General features: G+C 40.1%; 1 protein-coding gene across 1 annotated transcript in view; it reads right to left on the bottom strand.

Moving 5' to 3' along the window:
* Fa2h (fatty acid 2-hydroxylase) overlaps nucleotides 1-9,586 on the bottom strand; it is a 51,987-nt gene extending 42,401 nt beyond the window's left edge. The window contains exon 1 of the mRNA XM_047528982.1: nucleotides 9,270-9,586. Within this exon, the coding sequence (XP_047384938.1) occupies nucleotides 9,270-9,539 (270 nt within the window). The 5' untranslated portion in view covers nucleotides 9,540-9,586. The remainder of the gene's footprint in view (nucleotides 1-9,269) is intronic.
* Nucleotides 9,587-23,586: the final 14,000 nt, after the last annotated feature.

Here is a 23,586-nt window from a genome sequence, read left to right as displayed (position 1 = left end):
ATGTAAATCACTATACAAACTTAAGGTTTATTACTGTTCGTTCTACAAGGATCATTGTCATTCAAGCATTCTGTAAGTCCCTGAAGATTCAAGTTGCAAAGGGCAGCAAAGAACCTGAGTCAGTTGATGACATAAGTTCAGTCCCTGGTCGCACACTGACCACCTCCTTTCCCAATTCTGCCCAGCCCATCTAGGCAACGCGTTCTCTCTTTAATGGTTGGAGTTGCTATCTTTTGACAAAATGCAATGTAACAAAATGCAAAGTGAAATTGAAAAATCGATGTCAAAATATCAAAATGTCATGAATTCAATGAAAGCTACAGAGCACTATTTGACTCACCACTCCATTGCCAAATAAGGATCTGGCAAAGTTAGGCCAGTTAACGCCAGATGACAGGTAATCAACAGAGGATGAGGCCCTTCAAAAGAGACTGACCTGCTTATCAAAGGATCAGGACACCCTTCGCCTTCATGTACATTTGCTCAACCGGCTTTACAATTGGACTGTGAATGTCCAAAGTGGAGTTTTGAACATCATGTTGTGCTTTGGCACAGATTTGTCAGAAAAATCAACTTCTGTACAAAAACAATACTACTTGACTCATTGTCTTTCCAGTTTAAGAACTGGTGCACAACTGCCCTCTTCATCCTGAATACAGTCCCACCCTGCATAGCAATCCTTTGCATGTATGAACGTGGTCCCTTAAGATGGCATCGCCGAGTCTTCACCGTGTAAGCGTGTTCTGTGATGCTCCTCTGGCGAAATCCCCGAGCGGCACATCTCTCAGAACTTATCTCCATCGTTCGGTGACACGCACACACTTTTTGGTTTCTTTTTTATAGGTGATCAATTTCTACTCCCCAGCCTCTAGTCCCATTTCCTATGGGATTTTGGTCTTCATTTAAGGTAGATGCACTTTGAGGCCTTTTATCCTAGTGTTTGGGGTCTCTTCTACTTAGATCCGAGGAACAGCTGAATGTTTTTATAGAGCCCTGTGTCCAACCAACGTGTCCTCCAGAGGACTTGTCTGGGATGGGAATGGAATCATCCAGAAAGCCAGGCTGGTCTGGTCTTTCCCCTGATTTGGGATCGTGTAGGATCACAGAAGCCACCTTTATTCTGTACAGTGTAGGAGCTCCTTACTCTACCCCAGCAATGAGCATCAAAGTGTAGACCATGAACTGACTTAAAAATTTGAGGTGGGTCTTTGATCTTTGTGAATAAATGATGGCCTGCTTCATAAACTTTCATTACTACATACTGAAACCCCTACTCAAGAGTAACTAAGGAGGTTGTTATAAGTTATTAGCATTTGGAATTCACAAGTGGAGATCAGCTGTTACTAGAAACCTCCTAAAAACTCAGAATCCATTTTTCATTAGGAAGCCTTAGCATCATGTAGTTCTAAGCAATGCCAAAAAAGGTCCTATTGGACACAGGAGAAAGCAGAGAAAGAGAATTCTATCTACTCTTCATCCTCAAGGAGAAAGTATGACTAATTCACCTGGATAATTATCAACTGAGTGTTTGGTAGATTGTATGGCTGACTCTATGTAATCTTGTGTACTTGCAATAATGGAATTTCTGGCTACTAGTCTTTTTTTCTTTTTTCTTTTCTCATAGTACTGGGTATTGAACACAGGGACATTCTACCACTGAGCTACATCCCCAGTTCTCTTTTTAATTTTATTTTGAGATGCGGTCTTGCTAAATTGTGCAGGCTGGCCTCGAACTTGTGATCTCCCTGCCTCAGCTTCCCCAGTAACTGGGATTATAGGTATGTGCAACTGCACTGGGCCTGACTTTCTTATAGCAGGACTTAAAAACATCTTGGATGCAATGTAGTTCAAAAACATTAAAGCAAGTTCCCTCAAATTTGGTTACCTGGTACTGCTATTTAAACCACAGTATTTGGATAATTACGCACTGGGACAATGCTTCACAATATAAAATTCTGAGTCTGAAGTTTATATTTCTCAGTTATAAGCTTTCTGAGTACTGCGAGCACAGAGTTTCTTGTTTCCTGACATTTTTTTTTTTTTTTTTTATTACAACAGAGCTCTTTTTCCATCAGAAGAAAGAGCAAGTGGGGAGAGTGGTTGTCAAAGTCATCTGTTCACCTCAGATGAGTAGATTAGAGAAGGTGGAGAACCATTGCTCTGAGATTACAAATTTACATGAAAAGACATCAGAAAAATTAAACAGGACTGGAAACCCAGGCAGCCTGGGTCATGCCTATGCATGCTATCTAGGCACTGAGAGCCACAGGGGTACTGGTCACGGCCCTATGAACAACAAGGGCTCTTGGTTGGTGTTTTCAATGGTCAACTTCACTTTATCCCTTGTAGAGATCCCCGGGAGAAGTGAACTGCCTGGCATAGAAGATGCTCTGCCCATTCTGGCTGTGACTGAGGGTAATGGCAGAAATGAGCGAGTCCCTTGCTAGCCCTCCCTTCTTCCCAGCAACTCCTAACTCTTTCAGCTAATAAACAGGAAAGAGATTTTTACTTTTTTTTTTTTTACATTTTAATTCTTGGAGTATCTTGTGGATGCGAATATTTGCCTTTTTTTTTTTTTTTTTTTTGCGGTGCTGGGGATTGAACCCAGGGCCTCTAGTCAAGCACTCTATGAACCGAGCTGTATGCACATAGCTGAGTTTTCCAAGCAGCTCATTCACTCACTTATTCAAATACTTTTTAGTTCCTATTGGTGTGCACCAGTGTTCTGGTGTCCTCGAGAAACCCAGGTGAATCAGATAATTCCTTCCTCACAGAGTTTATAGTTTAGTAGATAAGAGAACAGAGAAGATAAGACATAGAGTGAAAGAACTTTAAATAGGGAAGAATGTTATAAACGACATAAAATAGGTATAGGTAAAGTGCTATGAGAATTTGGGAGAAGGAAGAACAGTTCTAGATGAGGAGGTAAGGAGATTCTGTGTGGCAGACAAAGCATCTGAATTGGACTTAAAAGTTACAGCAATAGGGATCCATTGAAGACTTAGGGGCACTGCCATCATATAATCAAATTCTCTTTAAAAAGCTTCACAGGCATAATGGAGCACTTGCCAAAGTAGGGTAGAAGGGGGAAATGCTACAGAAGGGAGAACCAGGCTCTTGAGTTAATCTAAGTTATTGACTCTTTTTAAAATTTTTTTATTTGTTCTTTTTACACATGACAGTAGAATGTATTTTGACATATCATACATACATGGACTATAAATTCCCACTTTTGTGGTTGCACATGATGTGTATTACACTGGTTGTGTATTCACATAAGAACATAGAAAAGTAATGTCCAAGTCATTCAACTGTTGTTCCTTATCCCCTCCCCTCCCCTTCCCTTTATTCCCCTTTGTCTAATCCACTGAACTTCTATTTGTCCCATTCCCTGCTTATTGTTAGCAGCCACATATCAGAGAAAACATTTGGCCTTTGATTTTGGGGAATTGGCTTATTTCACTTAGCATGATAGTTTCCAGTTTCATTCATTTACTGGCAAATGCCATAATTTCATTCTTCATTATAGCTGATTAGTTACTGACTCTTTTTTTTTTTTTTTTTTTTTTTTTTTTTTTTGCAGTGCTGGGGATTTGAACCTGGGGCCTTGTGCTTGCGAGGCAAACACTCTACCAACCGAGCTATATCCCCAGCCCTTGTTACTGCCTCTTGACCCTTTTTTCTCCAGCTAATCCCTGTGTTTTCCCTTCACATGGATATAAATTCCTTAGGTCAGGGCAGGCAATGGAGGCAGTTGCTGTTAAAAGTGAGGAAAACACAGATGACCTCCCAGGCATGATACTGAGTGAATGGAGGTGGTGGAGCTGAGTGCATGATTCCACCTCTGTGCAGTTCACACAGGCACAAGTGGTGATAGTGGTGAGCACAGTGGCCACCTCTGGGGGGCGCTGTTGGCTGGGAGGAGCCCACCACTGGCGCTGGGACAGCCTTATATCTGGATCTGGGTGGTGGTGACAGAAGGGTTCACCTGAGTTTAAAAAAAAGTCACCAGGATGTACATTTATGCTATGTCCACTTTTCTGGGAAATGAGAAGCAAGAGAGACCAGCAATGGAGACTCAGAAGTAATGATGAGGGGTATAGGTGGTATGATAGGCAGAATAATTCCCTTCCCTCCCCAGTGTCTGTCCCAGTATCTGGAACCTGTATGTCACTTGACTTGTCAAAAAGCACTTTACAGATGTGATTAAGCTAAAGATCTTGAGATGGAGGGATTATCCTAGATTATCTGGGTGTGCCCAATGTAATCACAGGGCACTTATAAATGGAAGATGGAAGCAGAAGAATCAGAGTAGAAGTGATGATGGAAGGGGAGGCCGGAGTAACCAGATTGCTGACTGGGGGCCAGGACTCCTTGAGTTGAGGTTAGAAAACAGATTCTAGAGCTTTTAGAAGGAACACTGCTCTGCCACTTATTCCTGACTTCGGGCCTCCAACTGTAAGAGAATACATCTGTGCTGCTTTAAGTCACCAGGTTTGTGGTATTTAATTACAGTACCAAAAGAAAATGGATTCAGGCAGAAAACCAAAACAGCAAGACATCCAGAAGCCAAGTGAGGAAGGAGTACAAGTAGGGACTATGGTCAGCTTGCAGGAATCACTGCCAGGCCAGGTAAGGTGAGGTGAGGTGAGAATGGACTACCGGTTTGGGGAAATGAAGGCTTTGGTGACCCTGGAGAGGGCTGCTTCAGTGTCATGGTGGGTTTGAAGAGAACAGCAATGTTGTTACCTGTCTACATAAATGAAGACTACAATAGACCAATGACAAGTGTCAAAAGAAAAACGGAGGAGGAAAGGGAGGATGAAGGGTGCTGCTCAGGCATCAGTTTAGGTTACTCCCTGGGAGTCTTCTCAAGAATGATTTCTCTTGTGTTTCTGGAATTTCTGCTCATAGTTTCTATTTTTCCCAGGGAAACCTAGTTTTTGACCTTCTCTCTCAACTCTGGGTCCTGAAGCCATTTGCTAAATTTTGGAGGTAACAACAGAAAGCAATCCTGGGATGTTTGCTTACTCCAGGGTGGGCACAGAACCAGTGACATGGCCCCTGATGCTGTCAGAGGACCCTGGCTTCATCTTCCAGGTAAGACTTGCCTGACACCGCAGCTGCCAGAGCTCGGCAGTCCCTGGCAGGTAGTGAAGGGCAGTGATTGCTGACTGGCCAGGCAGGGCCCAACTGTAGGCTCACTTGTAGGACAAGTGGATCTCAGTCCCTTTGGACTAGGCAACATCTCATCACCATCCATGCTACAGGTGGGGGCGGTAGGCAGTGTAGCAAGTTCCCCAAGCATCAGCTTTAATCTGAGTTCTCAGCTCAGACCAGCTTTCCAGGTTGGGCTGTGTTGGAGATGTTCTGAGACCTAGGGTAGGGTGGGAACCTCAGGTTTTCCTGCACTTAGATATTCTCCCTATTGGCCATCCCCATTTAATTACTCCAGTCCCAAAGTTCTAAATGGTATCCCCAAACCTGGCAGAACCACACAAGGTAGAATCTGCAGACTTCCCAGACACTTAGAGAGACAGACTTATGCTGTGGGATTAGGTCATGGTGACCAGAGACTTTCATACATCAGGTGACCCCAACATCCGTGGCTGGGGAGTTGGATCTGGCAAGTCTTCTTCCACTGTCTTCTCAAACAGAGGACTTTTATCCAGATGTATGTGTGTGATGTGGAGAAAGTATGAGCCACTCTCTGACAGTTATGGTTTCGTAGCAAGTTTGGGGTTGAAAAAGGACCCTGGTTAGACTGTGATAAAACCTTACTAGAAAAATGCACATTCATAAGTTCTTCACATAAAATTTCATATCTTTCATCACTTGCAGAAATGATCCATAGAATGTAAGGTTTAAGATGCCCTGTTCTGCATGTTTTCCAAAGTGTGACATGTACTCCACTGGTGGAGCCCACGATGATTTAGGGAACACAAGGGTAAGCTTTTCTTATTTTATAGTTTTATATTTATTTTAAGATGTATATAAAGTCTATAATTTCACTGGTCTTATCACCTATGGTGAGTAAATGGTAAAATTAAAAGTGAGTCAATATAAATATTAAGAATATTTAGTTCAAGTGAAATGTCAAGTTGGGCAGCAATTCATGGATGATCAAAGTCTAGAAAACACAATATCTATCTTGTTTTTCTATTTCTTTTTCAAAAAAACTCTGGTTGCAGCTCAAGAAATGAACTTCATGTCCACAGTTGGAAGAACACTGCTCTTACTGCTCGGCGTGAGGTGTTTGATCCTGCTGGCCCCTGAGAGGCCAGGGGTGATGAAAAGAGGGCCAGACTTCCCAGCTCAGCCATGGCTCTTTCACTTGCTCAGAGTGGGCAGCTCAGCTTCCCCAAGTTCAAGGCCATGACCACAGTAGAACTTGTCTTATTCCCCTCACAGCATGTTAACTCAAACAAGTTTGACTTGTTTTGTGTGTGTGCCTTCATGTGAGTGTGAATGTGTGTGTAAGTGCGTAGATAGAGGGGGTGTGGCAAAGTGGGGAACAGGGGAAGTGAACATGGCAGGGGCCTTCTCAGGGGGCACCGTTCAGAAATGAGCCCCAAACAACAGAGCTGGTCCAGGGCACTTCCCTCCTGCTCCTTCCACTACAGCAGCAGGTGGGACTCTCACCTCAACAGGTGTTAGCACCCCTGGTAGAAAGGAGAGGAGGGACATGGTGAAGGGACATGGTGAAGGGTTGCTAGGAGGACTTAGCTAGAGAGAAGTTTACGAATGTCTCCTCTCCATCTAGGTTTCTAAAATGATATCCCACTCCAGATTTCTCCTCTGACCACCTCTCTCACCAAATTTAAGGAGAACCTTGTACTTTGTACTAGTACCTAGATTAGAACTCTGTCTACAGAAGCTGACAGGCTCTGCCGTGTGGGATGACTGTGGCCCTGGTCAAGATTGGGCCATGACTTTGCAGGTGCACCGTTACCTTTTTAGTTTTCTCCACATCCTCAGGTTGGGGCCCAGAAATAAGGATGCCTGCAACATGGCCACACTAGAATTCCTAGGGTAACAGGTGAGTGCAGGGGTAGAAGCAAATGAGGACTCAGTATTCCCCCTGAGTCCTCCCTGAGGGTCAGGCAAGGCAAGACAAAGTAAGGCAGAGCGAAACCAAACCCTACTGTTAGGTGGTTGGCACAGTTGGCAGGTGGGGTCATTCAGAGGAGTTGGCCAGGAGTGACATTCAGAAGGGTACTGAGAGGGAAAGCCACAGCCCAAGGCTCCTGCCTGTAGGACACATTACAGTACAGATCAGGACCCATGAGCCAGCACAAGCCTGGCAGTCTCCAGTATTCTTTTCTGCACTCAGTTTTTCTTATATCTGAACCTTCTGCCCCTTCATCAGGACCTGACACCAAATATCAACTTCCAAAATTAGACTGGGTTCCCACTTCAGAATGCCAAATCCTGGATTTTATCTTTGGAAGACTTCCAAATTTATACCCATCTCCCTCCATCCCAGTCCCTGCAGTACAGGTCATTCAGTAGCTTTCTGTCTGGTCTCCTCAAAGCCACTTGGGCTCCCTCCCTTCCTTCTTGGCACTGCAGTGAGAATACTCGTCCAAAAATACAAATCTGACCATGTCACAGCCCTGCTTGAGTCCCTTCCCTGGCTTCTCATTTTTCCATCATCAAACCCCAAATTCTGAGCACAACCTATTGGCCCTGTGTGATCTGGCCTCTGCTGACCTCTGGCCTCCTTCCACATCCCTCTCCTTGCCCACCAGTCTCTGGTCATGTTGGTTTTATTTCTGTCCCTTTCTCTTCAGAGGCTTTGCACATGCTGTTCCCTCTGTCTGGAATGTTCTTCCCAGTACCTGCCTGGCTAAGCCTTATCCACCAATTAGTTCTCCATGTAAACGTCACCTTCTCAAGAAAGCTTTCTCTGAACCCCTCTCCTCCAGATTTGTACTTGATGGCACTATGTAATTAAATAATTATGTGATTAGTATGTTCTCTCCCCATTCCCCCTAGTTGGTTTATTCTATGAAGGCAGGAACCATATTCATTTTGTTAACTGGTACCCACCTGTGCCTAGCAATGCTGTTGACCCATTAAGAAACCAAGTAAGTTACTAAAGAAAGACTGAAGAATTAGTCAAGATGGCCCAAAGAGGAGCCACCTGGAATAGTGGGTGGCAAGTCCTTTTAAGCAAAGCTCTAAAAGCACTTGAAAGCAAGAGCTGGCAGTGGGGAACAACTGTTGGTTTATATCCAAGCATGATGGCCCCACTTTCACCGGTCCTCCCACCAGGCTGGGAGAACAAGGATTCAGCTCGCTTCTGTCCTGAGTCCACCTGGAGTCCTGTGGATAGGCACTGTATCCCTTGCCCGCCCACCCTTTGTCCGCCAATCCTTGGGTTGATTTTGCAGTCAGATACACTTGGCTTTTCCACTAGCTAAATGTTTGACCTCAGACATTTACAGAGCCTCTCTGAGCCTCCTTCCACATTCTCAAATGGGGATAACGAAACCTACCCGGATCCGTTGAAGGTTTAAATATCAAAATGAGCCCACATTATACAGCAATGTGCAACTTAGAACACAGCCTGGGTTCAAAGCACTAATCCCTTTTCCTCAGCAAAACTGGCAGATGCCTTTCATTTCACTCTTCCACACCCACACCAGCATGTAGGACAAGAAATAAAGGCATGTCTGAGGAGTTGGAAGACACAGTCCACACAAAACACTGTGGGGATCTCTCCACCCACCCACTTGCTCTGGTGCAAGACTAGCCCCCTACCCCAACCCAGGAAATGCAAGTTAGTTGTGCAGAGCTTGGGATGTGTGTCTTTTTGAGGCAGGAATGGGGTGGTACGGGAGGGGAGGACTTGAAACCTATTATTCAAACAAAAAGTAGACTAATTGCAAAGAAGAGAGGCTGATCGGGGAAAGGAAGGAAAGAATGGGCGTGTAGGGGGCTGGAGACAGAAACGGGAATCCAAGTTTGTCAGAGGGCTAGATTCGCAGAAGGAACAAGTTGGAAGGATCAGGTAACTCCAGAGGTGGACGAATTTGAGGATGGAGGCAGGTAATCGGGTGAGGCTGGGAAGAGCAAGCTCCTGGTGAAAGGAAGGAGGGTAGTGACCTGTTACCTGGGAAGAAAAGAGGGATAGCAGAGGGAGGAGAGGGCGGGGGCTGTCACCTTGCGTCCTCCTAGAGGGCAGGTGCTCCGGACTCGCCCTCAAATGGAGAGCTGGGGGAGGGGAAGGGGGGGAGTAGGGTGTGACTCCAGTCCGGCGGTACCTGCAGGTCCCCTCGCAGCTCGCCCACGTAGTACTGCTCCAGCCAGCGGCGTGCGTTGTCCGAGTGTCTGTGCGGTGGTCCGTCCAGGTCGGCGCTGATGTCCTGGCCCGCCCGCGACCGCAGCAGCTGCTCGCCCCCAGGGTGGTGCCGCACGAAGCCGGTGAGGTCGTAGAGGCGGGCCCCGCGGCGGACCCAGCAGGCACCGGCCGCCAGGCGCCGCTGGACCTCGGCGGGTGAGAAGGAGGCGGCGGGGGGCGGAGCGGGGGCCATGGCTGGAGACCGGAGCTCTCCGCTTGAAGCCCGGGCGTCTGCTCGGCGGCCGCCCAGCGCGCCTCTAACATCCCGGGAGCCCAGCGGCCGCAACGGGCCCGCCGCCACCGCACCTGCTCATTTGCATGCCGCGCTCCCATTGGCCGCTCCGCGGAACGAGGCCGGAGCTCGGAGGGGCCCCCTCCCCATTGGCCCGCAGGAAGACCCGGCACGACCCGAGTGGGGCGGGCCAGGCGCTGAGTGCGGCCGGCCAGGTGGCCCTGGGCAGGTAGAGGGCGTGCCGGCCAGGTGTGTCGAGTCACAGGAGGAGGGCGGGCGAAGGCGAGCAGAGCTGGTCTTCCCGTCGCGGGTGGCTGTCCAGTCTGATCGCCACTGGAATTAGTAACTCTTCTGCTGCAGCTACCAGGGAGAAATTGACAGTATGGGATCCTCCGGCCCCTGGAGTTGCCAAAGCGGGAGAAGCAGGCGGGGGTCTAGGGTACGGCTAGTGGGACCCTAGCCTCAGGCATAAAATCGAAGGTGTCACCCAGAACTCAGTAATCACAATATATAATATTTTAATGTAGTATTTAAAAGAATTAAAAAATGAGGTTGAGTTGGACAACTTTGTGTGTAAATAAAGTTTTACTGAAACCAAGGGTAGTATTAACAGGGTAGTGAAAGTGCATGGCTGGATCACATTCTTATTTTGAAGTTTGGCTGTCCTGTTCATTGTGGATTTTTTGTTTGTTTTCATTACTTTCAATTCTTCAAATGCTACATTAAAATAGTGTCTCGAAATTGAATCTTTGGACATTCTCTTCAATTTTGCACCAAAGGTCAGTGCCTCATTCCCTCAAATACAATATTCCATCATATATATATATATATATATATATATATACACACATCACATTTTCTAGTTGTGGTCCCTGGAAGAGAAATCTAAAGAACAGATAATACTGTCTCCATTATAAGAGGTTTGGTGGGAGTAAAGACTGGGGGTCGTGCTGAAGCGACAGGACTGTGTTCATCAGTTTTGTTGAGAACAGGGCCCAACAGCACACAGCTTCACTTGCCCAATCCTGGAGGATCCCACTTGAACTCATGATTGGTAATCAAAGACTCCTGTTTCTGAGGGCTAGCACATTCCCCTGGCCTTTGCCCTTCTCAGGAAATGGTATTTTCAGGATTGTTTCTGTTTATGCCCTGCTGGGGCCAGTGGGAAGTGGGAAGCTGGATCAGATGGCTCAGGGGCCACCCTAAGAATAGAAGTGCCCAAGGTCAGAATAGTTGTCCTTTCCTGTCTCCCTTCTAGACCTCTCCTGACTCACCCTCAGGGAGTAGGCAAGAGTTCTACTGAGTCTGTGGGTCTGCTATGAAACAGCTACCCATCAGGCCTGAGGCCTTAGGTCACTAGACTTACTGCTTTTCTCAAACAGCAAACACATAGTCACCCTCACTCACTTCCACTCCTACTCTGTTCCAAATACTCTGCATGTGCCAAAGCAGCCAAGCAACACTCAGGTGTACTCGGGTATGCCCGCCAACAGTATCTGCAGGACACCCCCTTTAGGTTTCTCACCATTGGCTTAAACTCTCAATGTCTGAAACTGAACAAACAGGCTAGTCATCTACTCAGAATTTTAACACTCACATTTCTTGCCCTAGTAATTCCACTTCTAGAAATTTGATCTTATAGACATACTGTATCAGGATGCATGGATAATACTATTGATAATACTATTATTTGTAGACTAGAAACAGACCAAATATTCATCATTAGGGAGAACCGATTAAATAAATTATGGTATGTTCAGATCATGAAGTACCATGTGGCAATTAGAAAGAATGAGAAAGACTTATGTGTTCTGATTTGGAACAATCTTCAGGACCTTGTAATAGACTACAACAAGAATAGTGTGTATTACTGTCACGTATACCTAAAAAGAACAACAACAACAACAAAGAATAGTGTGTACAACATGCTAAGGATTAGTTTGGTATTTTAATTATTCTCAAAGTATTTTGTATATGTAAGTTTTAAAGCAAAAATCATATAATAGACTCCTTGAATCTGTTTTCCACCCAAGAGCTAAGATGTTACCAAAAACTTGTATCTACTTCTGTTCTCCAAACTTTCTACCTCTCTGCCTCCTGGTTACCAAAAGGTAATCAATGTCCTGACTTCTGTGCTTATCTTTCCTTTTTATTTTTTTATTTTTGGGGGTACTGGGGATTGAACTCAGGAATACTCAACCATTGAGCAGCCCCATTTTGTATTTTATTTAGATACAGGGTCTTCCTGAGTTGCTTAGCATCTTGCTACATTGCTGAGGCTGGCTTTGAACTCATGATCCTCCTGTCTCAGCCTCCTGAGTCACTGGGATTAAAGGCATGTGCCACCACACTGACTCCTTTGTTTTTTATTTTTAATATTTTTAAAAATTTTCATATATTCTAATTAGTTATACATGACAGTAGAATGCATTTATGCACTTTGATATAAATAAATGGGGTGTAATTTCTGACTGTACATGTTGTAGAATCACATCAGTCATGTAGTCATATATGTACATGAGGTAATAATGTCCACTTCATTCTACTATCCTTCCTATCCCTGTGTCCTCTCCCCTCCTTTTACTCCCTCTACCTAATCTAAAGTAAGTCTATTCTTCCCTAGTGTCCCCTCTTTATTGTGAATTAGCATCCACATATCAGGGAAAATATTTGGCCTTTGGGTTTTTTGGGATTGGTTTATTTCACTTAGCACGATATTCTCCAACTCCATCCATTTACCAGCAAATGCCTAATTTTATTCTTCTTTAAAGCTGAGTAATATTCCATCAAATATATATATACCACATTTTCTTTAACTATTCATCTATTTTTAATATTTTTATCACATCTATGTGTATGCTTCTGAAATATATTTAGATCAGTTTGGTTTTAAATTTTACGAAAATCATTTGTATTGATTGTTTTAGTTTTATGTGACTTTGAATATTTCACTCAATAAAATTCGTCCATGTGGTTGAGAGTCACGGCAGTCCATCAATTTTGCTTTGTGTGATATTCCACTATGTGAATCTATTTGTTCTCTTTCCCTTTCCTCTTAACAGTAATTTGAGTTGCTTCTTTCTTTATTTCTATTATGATCATTTTTGTACATGTATTAGGAGTACAATTACTGTGTCCTACAATATTTAAGTGTTGAAATTTACAAGATAATGTAAATTAACTTCTAAGTGATTATACTATTTTAAACCTCTATGATTAGAGGTTCCAGCCAGTGATATAAGAAAAGCAAAAGACAAACAAGGCATAAAGAGCAGAAATCAAGGAGTAAAACTGTGCTTGCAGATAACAAGATTGTTTACATTGAAAACCTCAGCTAATTTGCAAAGAAACTAGCCCTGATAAGTAAATTTAGCAAGTCCACAAAATGCAAGGTCAAAATATAAAAATCAATAGTATTTTAATTAATAGCTGTAAATAATTAGAAAATATTTTAAACTTTAATTTATAATAGTGTCAAAAATATGAGAATAAATTTGACAAAAAACTAAAAAGTTTTAACTAAAAGCTACAAAAGTGCTACAGAGAAAAATTAAAGAGTATCTAATTAAATTAAATATATAGGTAGGCCTGGTGGTGTTCACTTATAATCCCAGCGGCTCTGGAGGATAGAGCAGGAAGATCATGAGTTCAAAGTCAGCCTTGGCAAATTAGTGAGACCCTAAGCAACTCAGACTCTGTCTCAAAATAAAATATAAAAAAGGGCTGGGGATGTTGCTCAGTGGTTAAGTAACCCTGGGTTCAATTCCCATTACCTCCCCCAAAATTAAATATGTGAACATATCAAGTTACAAAGTTCATGAATTACATAACTCAATATTTGAACCCAATTCTCCTTCAATTGATCTGAAGGTTCAATACCTTCTCAATCATATTACACTGTATTTTTTAAAAAAAGAAATGGATAACTTGATTCTGAAGTTTATATTGAAATGTGAGGGATCTAGAATATTCAAAGCAAGCTTGAGAAGGAACAAAATTTCAGAATTTATACTTCTTGACTAGTAAGTTACATATTCAAGACAATGTGGAACACACATGAGAATCAAGGAATAAATGGAACAAAACAGCACGAATATACTCAAAGTTTAGGTTCCTTTTGTTCTTTTATTGAATTATAATTTATATATAAATATAAATGTAATTTATATTCAGTAAATTTTGGACTTTTTAGTATAAATTTATATAAGGTTTGAGTATTTTCTATGCCCTTCTAAGGGTCAGTTTTTTCTTTTCCCAATACCATATTGTCTTTGTTATTATAGCTTTATGATTTTTTTTTCAGTTCTGGGGCTAGAATCCAAGGCCTTGCACAGTCTAGGCAAGTTTCTACCATTGAACTAGATCTCCACACACTATAATAAGTCTTGATTCCTGGTCAGTCTACAACCCACACCCTGTTCTCCTTTGTGAGTCTCTTGGTTTATGCCTGGATTTTTCTATTTCCTTCTATGTCTTATAATGATTTTTCTCTGCTTTATGTTGATTTTTGTGTTATATTCCTTTACCAGTTTTATTTTGGTTAGCATAAGTCTAGTATAATTTTGTCCATGTTTTAGCTTTTCATTTTGTTTTTTGAGATGGTGAGTCTTGCTATGTTGTCCAGGATGGTCTCAGCTTGCTATCCTCCTGCCTCAGTCTCCTGAGTAGTTAGGATTACAGGTGTGCACCACTGTGCCCAGTTTTTTTCATGCTTTTACTTTTAATCTTTCTGTAAACATATGTTTAGAAAAATCTCCTATAATCTGTGAATTACTGGATTTGCTAAGCTTTGACTGACAGTCTTTGTCTTTTAATTTGGATATTTAGTATATTTACATTTATTGTGATTACTAATATCTTTGAATTTTATCTAACATTTTATTTGGGACTTTTCATTTTTTCCCTTTGCTTTAAAATTTTTCTCTGTCTTCTCTGGATTATCTTCTCACTCAATTTTTTCTTCCACTAGTGTGAAAAGTGATGCATGTTCTATTTTAATGTTTCAGTTATTATAATACCTATCAATACCTATGTTTTATGATGAATATTTGACTAAATTTATGGAATTACAGTGAAAAATTCTTTTTACAAGAATATTGTGTAGTGGTTATGTGTACGTATTTTAGAAGGCACACAATGTCTGACCCTCTCTTGGTGATCTCAAGATTGTTCAATGGATTCTGGTGTTATGGACCTGGTTCATTCATTATTAAGTTTCCCATTAGCTTTTCACCTGATGATTTTTAGCAGCCATTGATGATCACTGCCTAGATTCATCGTTTTTAGGATTTACAGAATAATGTTCTAATCTATCAATTCTTCTGCATTAATGAGCTGGAGTTCTTCTAAAGAAGAAGTTTCCAGAACAGCTAATTACCCTGAGGTTCAAGTCATACAGAAAAGGTAGAATGACTGTTTGGTTTCCTCCCTCCTTTTTTGTCTTTTACCAGTTTGCAAAATAGAGAGTGTGTTCTTTATTATCCTCTTTCAGCTGGGTTTGGTTTTCTTTTGTTTAATGTCCTTAGGAACTTCTTTTAAAAGATTTAAAAAGACTTTTCTTATTAAGATATGACATAAGAAAAACAACATGCAAAAAATCTTAAGAAGACAGTTTAATAAATTTTTACATATGTATATGCTTATGTAACCACAATCCAATTCAAGATACAGGATGTTTCAAGCAGCCCAGAGGTCTCCCTCAGGCTCTCTTCTAGTGAGAAGCTCCAGGGATAATGACTATTTTGACTTCTATCACCATAAATTGATTTTACTTGCCTCTGAAATTCACAGAAGTCAAATCCTATAGTCTATACTTTTTTTTATATATATGCCTGACTGCTTTTCTTCAATATTCTTAAGAATTTCATTCTTATTATTGTGTGAATCAGTAGTTTGTTCTTTTTTATTGCTCTGGAGTTACACACACACACACACACACACACACACACACACGCAGCATTACAGTTGTTTCCAGTTTAATTGGAAACTGTTAAGGTTTATTTAATAAATAAACATGAAGGTGAACTTTCTGGTACTTACCTTTTGGTGGACATAGCTATCATTTATGTTGGAGATTGCTGTAGCATAAGGTATATGCATATTTAACTTGACTAGGTTTTATGAAAAATTATTACAAAAATGGTTTTACCAGTTCACCTACCTGCAATGTGAGTTCCAGTTGCTTCACATTTTTACCAACATTTTGTTTTATATCAGCTTTTTTTCATTTGTAGCCATTCTGATGAGTATGTAGTGACTATTTATTATGGTGAAAAAATTCATTGTGAGCTGGGGAGATAGCTCAGTTGGTAGAGTGCTTGCCTTGCAAGCACAAGGCCCTGGGTTCGATCCCCAGCACCAAAAAAAAAAAAAAAAAAAAAAAATTCATTGTGATTTTATTTTGTCTTTATTTCAGTGATCAGTGGTGTTTATTGTACATTTTGATATCTTCTTTTTTTTTTAACTTTTGTACTCAAAAATTTTTATTTTTACAGTGAACTCTGGTGAAATTTTATCCAAAAATTTTTCTGAGGAAAGGTCGAAATTAATGTTAGACCCCAATTCTGAGTTATTTTTCTGAGTTATTTCCTGTTTTATGGGTTTTCCAGCTTGTTGAGAAGGAATGGGACCTTTGAGTAGCTCATGAATATCTTTCCTCTTCAATGCCTATTAAAAAATCCTTTTTAAAGCAAAAGTGCTTGTAACACAGAAGTTTTAAAACATTCAACAATTACCACACAAATTTTTAAATTTTCAGATTATAGATAGGTGGTCATCATCTTCATGCAAACACAATTTTTAACTAAATTTTTAAAATTTATCTTTTAAATTTTTACAGACTGCATTTTGATTCATTGTACACAAATGGGGTACATCATTTCATTTCTATGGTTGTACACAATGTAGATTCATACCATTCGTGCAATCATACATGTACATAGGGTAATGATGTCTATCTCACTCCACCATTTTTCAAACCCCCTTCCCTCTCATTTCCTTCTACATAATCCAAAGTTCCCCCATTCTTCTCTCACTTCTCACCTCCCCACCCCCATTATATATCATTCTCCACTTATCAGGGAAGACATTCGGCCTTTGGTTTTTTGGGCTTGGCTTATTTCACTTGATATGATATTCTCCAATTCCATCCATTTATTTGCAAAAGTCATAATATGAATAGTATTCCATTGTGTATATATACCAGAGTTTCTTTATCCATTCATCTGCTGAAGGTCATCTAGGTTGGTTCCACAATCTAGCTATTGTGACCTGACCTGCTATAAACATTGATGTGGCTGTGTTACTGTACTTTGCTAATTTTAAATCCTTTGGATATAAACCGAGGAGTAGGATAACTGGGTCAAAAGGTGGGTCCATTCCAAGTTTTCTGAGGATTCTCCATACTGCTTTCCAGAGTGGCTGCACCAATTTGCAACTCCACCAGCAATGTGAAAGTGTGCCTTTTTCCCCACATCCACACCAACATCTATTATTGTTTGTATTCTTGATAATAACCATTCTAATGGAGTTAGATGAAATCTTAGAGTTGTTTTAATTTGCATTTCTCTAAATACTAGAGATGTTGAACACTTTTTCATATATTTATTAATTGCCTGTGTATCTTCTTCTGTAAAGTGTCTGTCCAGTTCCTTGGCCCATTTATTGATTGGGTTATTTGTATTTTTGGTGTAAAGTTTTATAAGTTCTTTATAAATTTTGGAGATAAGTGCTCTATCTGAAGTGTGTGTGGAAAAGATTTTCTCCCACTCTGTAGGCTCTCTCTTCACTTTCTTAATTGTATCCTTTGCTGAGAAAAAACTTTTTAGTTTGAGTTCATCCCATTATTGATTCTTGCTTTGATTTCTTGTGCTTTGGGAGTCTTGTTGAGGAAGTCTGATCCTAAGCCAACATGATGAAGATTCGGACCTACTTTGTCTTCAACTAGGTGCAGGGTCTCTGGTCTAATTCCTATGTCTTTGATCCATTTTGAGTTGAGTTTTGTGCAGGATGAGAGATGGAGGTTTAATTTCATTTTACTGCCTATGGATTTCCAGTTTTGCCAGCACCATTTGTTGAAGAGGCTATCTCTTCTCCATTGTATGTTTTTGGCTCCTTTTTCTAGTATGAGGTGACTGTATTTATGTGGTTTTGTCTCTGTGTCTTCTATTCTGTACCATTGGTCTGCCTGTCTATTTTGGTGCCAATACCATGCTGTTTTTGTTACTAGTGCTCTGTAGTATAGTTTCATGTCTGATATTATGATACCTCCTGTTTCACTTTTTCTACTCAGGATTGTTTTGGCTATTCAAGGTTTCTTGTTCTTCCAGATGAATTTCATGATTGCTTTCTCTATTTCTATGAGGAATGTCATTGAGATTTTAATTGGAATTGCATTGAATCTGTATAGCGCCTTTGGTAGAATGGCCATTTTGACAATGTTAATTCTGCTTATCCAAGAACATGGGAGATCTTTCCATCTTTGAAGGTTTTCTTCAATTTCTTTCTTTAATGTTCTGTAGTTTTCATTGTAGAGGTCTTTCACCTCTTTTGTTAGATTAATTCCCAAGTTTTTTTTTTGTTTGTTTGTTTTAGGCTACTGTGAATGGAGTGGTTTTCCTAATTTCTCTTTCAGAGGATTCATCATTTATGAATAGAAATGCATTAGATTTATGTGTATTGATTTTATATCCTGCTACTTTGCTGAATTGATATCTTCTTGAACTTGTAGTTTTTGGAGAGCTATTTCAATGCATTGCAGTTATTATTCTCTTTCATGCTCAGATTATCCTATATTTGGCTTCTGGAAGCTACTTCAAATTGACTGCTGTGTCCCTTTGACATGATCCCAGTAATCCTTAAAAGTTTCTTTGCTTTTTGGTAGGGGTAGAGTATTTTTTAAACCATATGTATGTATTGATTTGCCTCCCATGTACCACTCCCAACACATCATCTCCCCCATTATCTACATTCCACACCAGAGTGGTACACTTGTTACAGCTGAAGAACTCACATTGACACCTCACTAATACCCAAGCATGTTTTACTTTTTTATGTTCAAACTTAGTACTGGGAAAATTTTAAAATTATTGCAAAGAACAGCTGGACTCAGCTTTTTCTTAGGACAGTAACCCCTTTCAGATGGCCCTGTTTCTGTCTGTGATACCATTGCTTGCCCTTTTCCCTACAGGAAAAACACTGGAGTGATTTGAAACCTGTGTCATAGCATCCTTCTTGAAAATGCAAATCCTGGCTATGTGCAGTGGCACATGTCTCTAATCCCAGTGACTTAGGAGACTGAGGTAGGAAGATTGCAAGTTTGAGGCTAGCCCGGAGAACTTAGTGAGATCGTCTCACAATAAAATAAAAGGACTTGGGGATATAGCTCCGTGGTAGAGTACTCCTTGGTTCAACTCCCCAGTGCCATAAAAATAAATAAATACATAAATAAATTCATTTAAAAATACATCTTCTGACTCCCAAGGCATAAGAAATAAAAGCAGGAATCAATAATTGGGGTCGATTCAAACTAAAAAGCTTTTTCTCAGCAAAGGAAACAACCAACAATGTGAGGAGAGAGCCTACAGAGTGGGAGAAAATCTTTGCCACTCATACTTCAGATAGAGCACTCATCCCCAGAATCTATAAAGAACTCAAAAAACTCTACACCAAGAATACAAATAACCCAATCAATAAATGGGCTAAGGAAATGAGCAGATACTTCACAGAAGAGAATCTACGAGCAATCAACAGATATATGAAAAAATGTTCAACATCTCTAGTAATTAGAGAAATGCAAATCAAAACTACCCTAAGATTTCATCTCAACCCAATTAGAATGTCTGTTATCAAGAAAACAAGCAACAACAGGTGTTGGCGAGGATGTGGGGAAAAAGGTACACTCATACATTGGTGGTGGGGCTGCAAATTGGCGCAGTCACTCTGGAAAATCATATGGAGATTCCTTAGAAAACTTGGAATGGACCCACCATTTGACCCAGCTATCCCACTCCTCAGCCTATACACAAAGGACTTAAAATCAGCATACTACAGAGATACAGCCACATCAATGTTCATAGCAGCTCAATTCACAATAGCTAGATTGTGGAGCCAACCTAGATGCCCTTCAATGGATGAATGGATAAAGAAACTGGTAAATAAACACAATGAAATATTATTCAGTCATAAAGAAGAATAAAATTATGGCATTTGTGGGCAAATGGATGAAGTTGTAGAATATCATGCTAAGTTAAATAAGCCAATCTCCAAAAACCAAAGGCCAAATGATTTCTCTGATAAGTAGTTGATGATACATAACAGGGGGTGGGGAGGTTAAGGGAAGAATGGAAAAGAATGGATCTTGCAGATGGAAATGAGAGGTGGGGAAGGGGCAGGGGGAGGAAAGATAATAGGATGAGACAAACATCATTACCCTATGTACATGTATGATTACACAAATGATATGACTCTACTTCATGTACAACCAGAGAGACCATAGTTGTACTCCATTTGTGTACAATGAATCAAAATTTTAAAAATGCATCTTCTGTAACTTCTACTTCTTTTTATTTTATAAATGTTAGAGTTTAAAATGACCCAAGAGAGGGTATATGATTCAACTTTATTATTTGGTAGATGAGGAAAATTAGACCTCAGATCACACAACTAGTGAGGAGTACAGCTGACAGCCAAGTTCTTTTTAACTTCAAGGTCAATGCTAGTTTTTCTATGACACTAGACTTTTTTAAATTGACAGATAAAACTGCATTTATTTATCATGTATAACATGATGTTTTAAAGTATATTTTGGAATAACTAAATCTAGCATTTTATGCACTTAAATAAAACATATTCATTATCTTACATAATTATTAGTTTTGTGGTGAGAAGACTTAACATGTACTGTGTTAGTGATTTTCAAGAATATAATACATTGCTATTATCTGTAGTTAATATGCTGTACAATTGGTCATAGAAAAAAATGTATTCTCCTGTCATGAGAGAAGAGATGTCTCCAGAGAAGGGTCCAAGGAGTTCCAAGAGGATAGGGTATGCAACTTGGACCAGGGGGTTCTTGGCATACATGAAGAAAAAGAATTTTAGCCTGAGTCAGACAAAGGCATAGACAGAGGTTTATTTAGGAAGGTAGATACACATTCAAGGGAGAATGCAGGCAGCTTGAGAGCGAGAAGCAGCCCTGACTTAGGTTGGGTGTGAAATATTTATAGAAGGGCTGTATCAGGGGCCAGACTGGAGGTGGATCCAGGATGGAGCTGCACAATTTCATGCCCGTTTCTCCTGCACTTGTTTATTTCCCTCATTTTGCAAGGGCTTGCTGCTCCAGATTTACAACTATGCTTTCTACATCTAAATGGCTTGTGGGTGTTTCCTTTAAGATTGAGTATTTCTCTCTCTTTATCCTAAATCCCTATCTCGCTCCTGCCTGAAATGGCTAATAATAATAATAATAATAATAATAATAATAGACCAAACAGGAAACAATAGTTTTAAGACATTGGTTTCACCAGACAGCAAAAGACACTGATCCCTGAGAGATGGGAAAATAAATTATGTGAGGCCTTTGGTCGACTCAGTTTCCAGGTAATAATGTGGGGAGTGAGTAGGATGGCATGGGACTACAGGAAGAGCCTAGTGGTCCCCTACATTGAAGAGATACAGGTGAGAGCTAGGGGAGATCTAGGTGACAAGATTTCTCAAAGAAAATATCAGACTAAAGAGGGATGTATAGAGAGCACTTAGGAGATCTGCAGAGGTCTCCATCAAATATTCAGCTAAATATTGATGAACATTTGTGTGAAGAAAGTACTGAGATCAGTGAAAAACAAGTATTATAGGAAACAATCATTTGAGCTCACTCAGACCAATCCTTGTTCCTATTTCCATTGGTCAGACTAGGAGACTTTATAATTCTCAGGCCATCAGACAGAGCACTCAGAAGACTTTTACCTCAGCAGTGCAGAATAATTAGCCATAGATTGATAGCTTCTGTTATCACTTTTTTAAAGCCTAAAGACAAGACTTCCAAAGGACAGAGAATCAGGAAAACTCTAGTAATAATGAGGAGAAAAATAAAAATTGCCCCATTAATGACACAGCTCATAAAATTAGTAGAGAAGGACATTAAAATAGTTATTATAACTGTATCCCACGTGTCCAAGACGCTAGAGGAAATACTGAACATATTATGTAGATGCATTGAAGATAGATCCAAACCAAACTTCTAAGATAAAAATCTGTAATGTTTGAGATGATAAATATACTGGAGAAGACTAAGAACCAGTTAGAAATTACAGGAAAAAAAGAGGAGTGAACATGAAGAAATAGCAATAGAAATTATCTAAAATGCCTGAAAAAACTTTTGCAGTAATGGGGACTGAACTCAGGGCCTCATGCATGTGAGGCAAATGCTCTACCACTGAACTATATCCCTAGCCCTGAAGTTATACAAAATGAAACACGAAGAGAAAGAGAACAGAAAAAATCTGACAGAGAATCAGTGAGCTGTGAGACAATTTCAAGTGGGCTAATACGCATGTAATTGGAGTCTCAGAGGAAGGAGGAAAACAAGAATATTTGAAGATATAAAGGCTGATAATTTTCTAATTTTGATAAAAACTATATATTTCCAAATTCAAGAACTTTAACAGGGCTGGGGTTGTGACTCAGTGGTAATGCACCTACCTAGCATGTGTGAGGCACTGGGTTTAATCCTCAGCACCACATAAAAATAAATACATAAAATAAAGGCATTGTGTCCACCTACAACTAAAAAATGTTTTTAAAAAAGAACTTTAACAAACCCTAAGCACATGAATATAGAAAAACTACACCAAGGAACATCATAATCAAATTGCTTAAAACTACCATTAAAGAGAAATATTTTAAAGGCAGGTGGGGGTATGGGACACATTATACACTGAAGAACAAAGAAGAATGACAGCAGATTTCTCATTGAAAACAATGTGAGCTAGAAAAAAGTGGAGCAACATAATTTTTGCTTGTTTGTTTTACCACTAAGCTAAATTCCCAAACCCTTTTTATTTTTTATTTTGAGGCAAGGTCTTGCTAATTTTTTGAAACTAGCCTTGAACTTGCCATCCTCCTGCCTCAGCTTCCTGAGTCATTGGGATTACAGGTATGTGCCACCATGCCCAGCATGGAACAACATCTTTAGCATACTGAAAAATAAAGCTTGTTAACCTAAATTCTACACTCAGTGAGATATCTTTAAGAACCAAAGAGAGAGAAATAAAGATTTTTTCCAGATATATAAAAACAAAGAATACATTTATGGCAGACCTACACAACAAGAAATGTTAAATGAAGTTCTTCAGACAGAAGAAAAATAAGACCAGATGACAATTACAATCTATTTAAAGAAATGAAGAACATCAGAAATGACAACTATGTGGGAAAATAGAAAATAATTTTTTTATCTTTATTTAAGTATCTTTTAAAGGATATTGATCATTTAAATAAAAATAATAAAAATGCAATATGAGGATTATTACACATTTATAATACCTATGACAAAATGAATGTTACAAAGGCAGGAAGAGGAAAAATAGGCATGGTGTGTGACGTTTCCTAATACCGCTTGACAGCAGAGAGTTAAATACATATTCTATAAACCTTAAAGCAACTGCCAAAATACAAAACAAAGAGTTATAACTAGTAAGGTAATAAATGAGACAAATGGAGTCTTAGAAAGAAGTCAGAAATATCACAAAAGGGGAACAATAAGCAAGTGGGACAAACAAAACAAAAAACAAGACAGGAAGCCTTAAACCTGACTGTATCAATGATCACATTAGAGGTAAATCTAGAGTTTCCAGATGAGATTAAAAAAAAAAAAAAAAAAAAGACCCAGGGACTGGGGTTGTGGCTTAGTGGTAGAGCGCTTGGCTAGCATGTGTGAGGCACTAGGTTCAATTCTCAGCATCACATATAAATAAATAAAATAAAGGTCTATCAACAACTAAAGATATAT

Source organism: Sciurus carolinensis, chromosome 16 (assembly GCF_902686445.1).
Source record: "Sciurus carolinensis chromosome 16, mSciCar1.2, whole genome shotgun sequence".
Taxonomy (NCBI): domain Eukaryota; kingdom Metazoa; phylum Chordata; class Mammalia; order Rodentia; family Sciuridae; genus Sciurus; species Sciurus carolinensis.
This window is presented reverse-complemented; position numbering and strand designations above follow the sequence as displayed.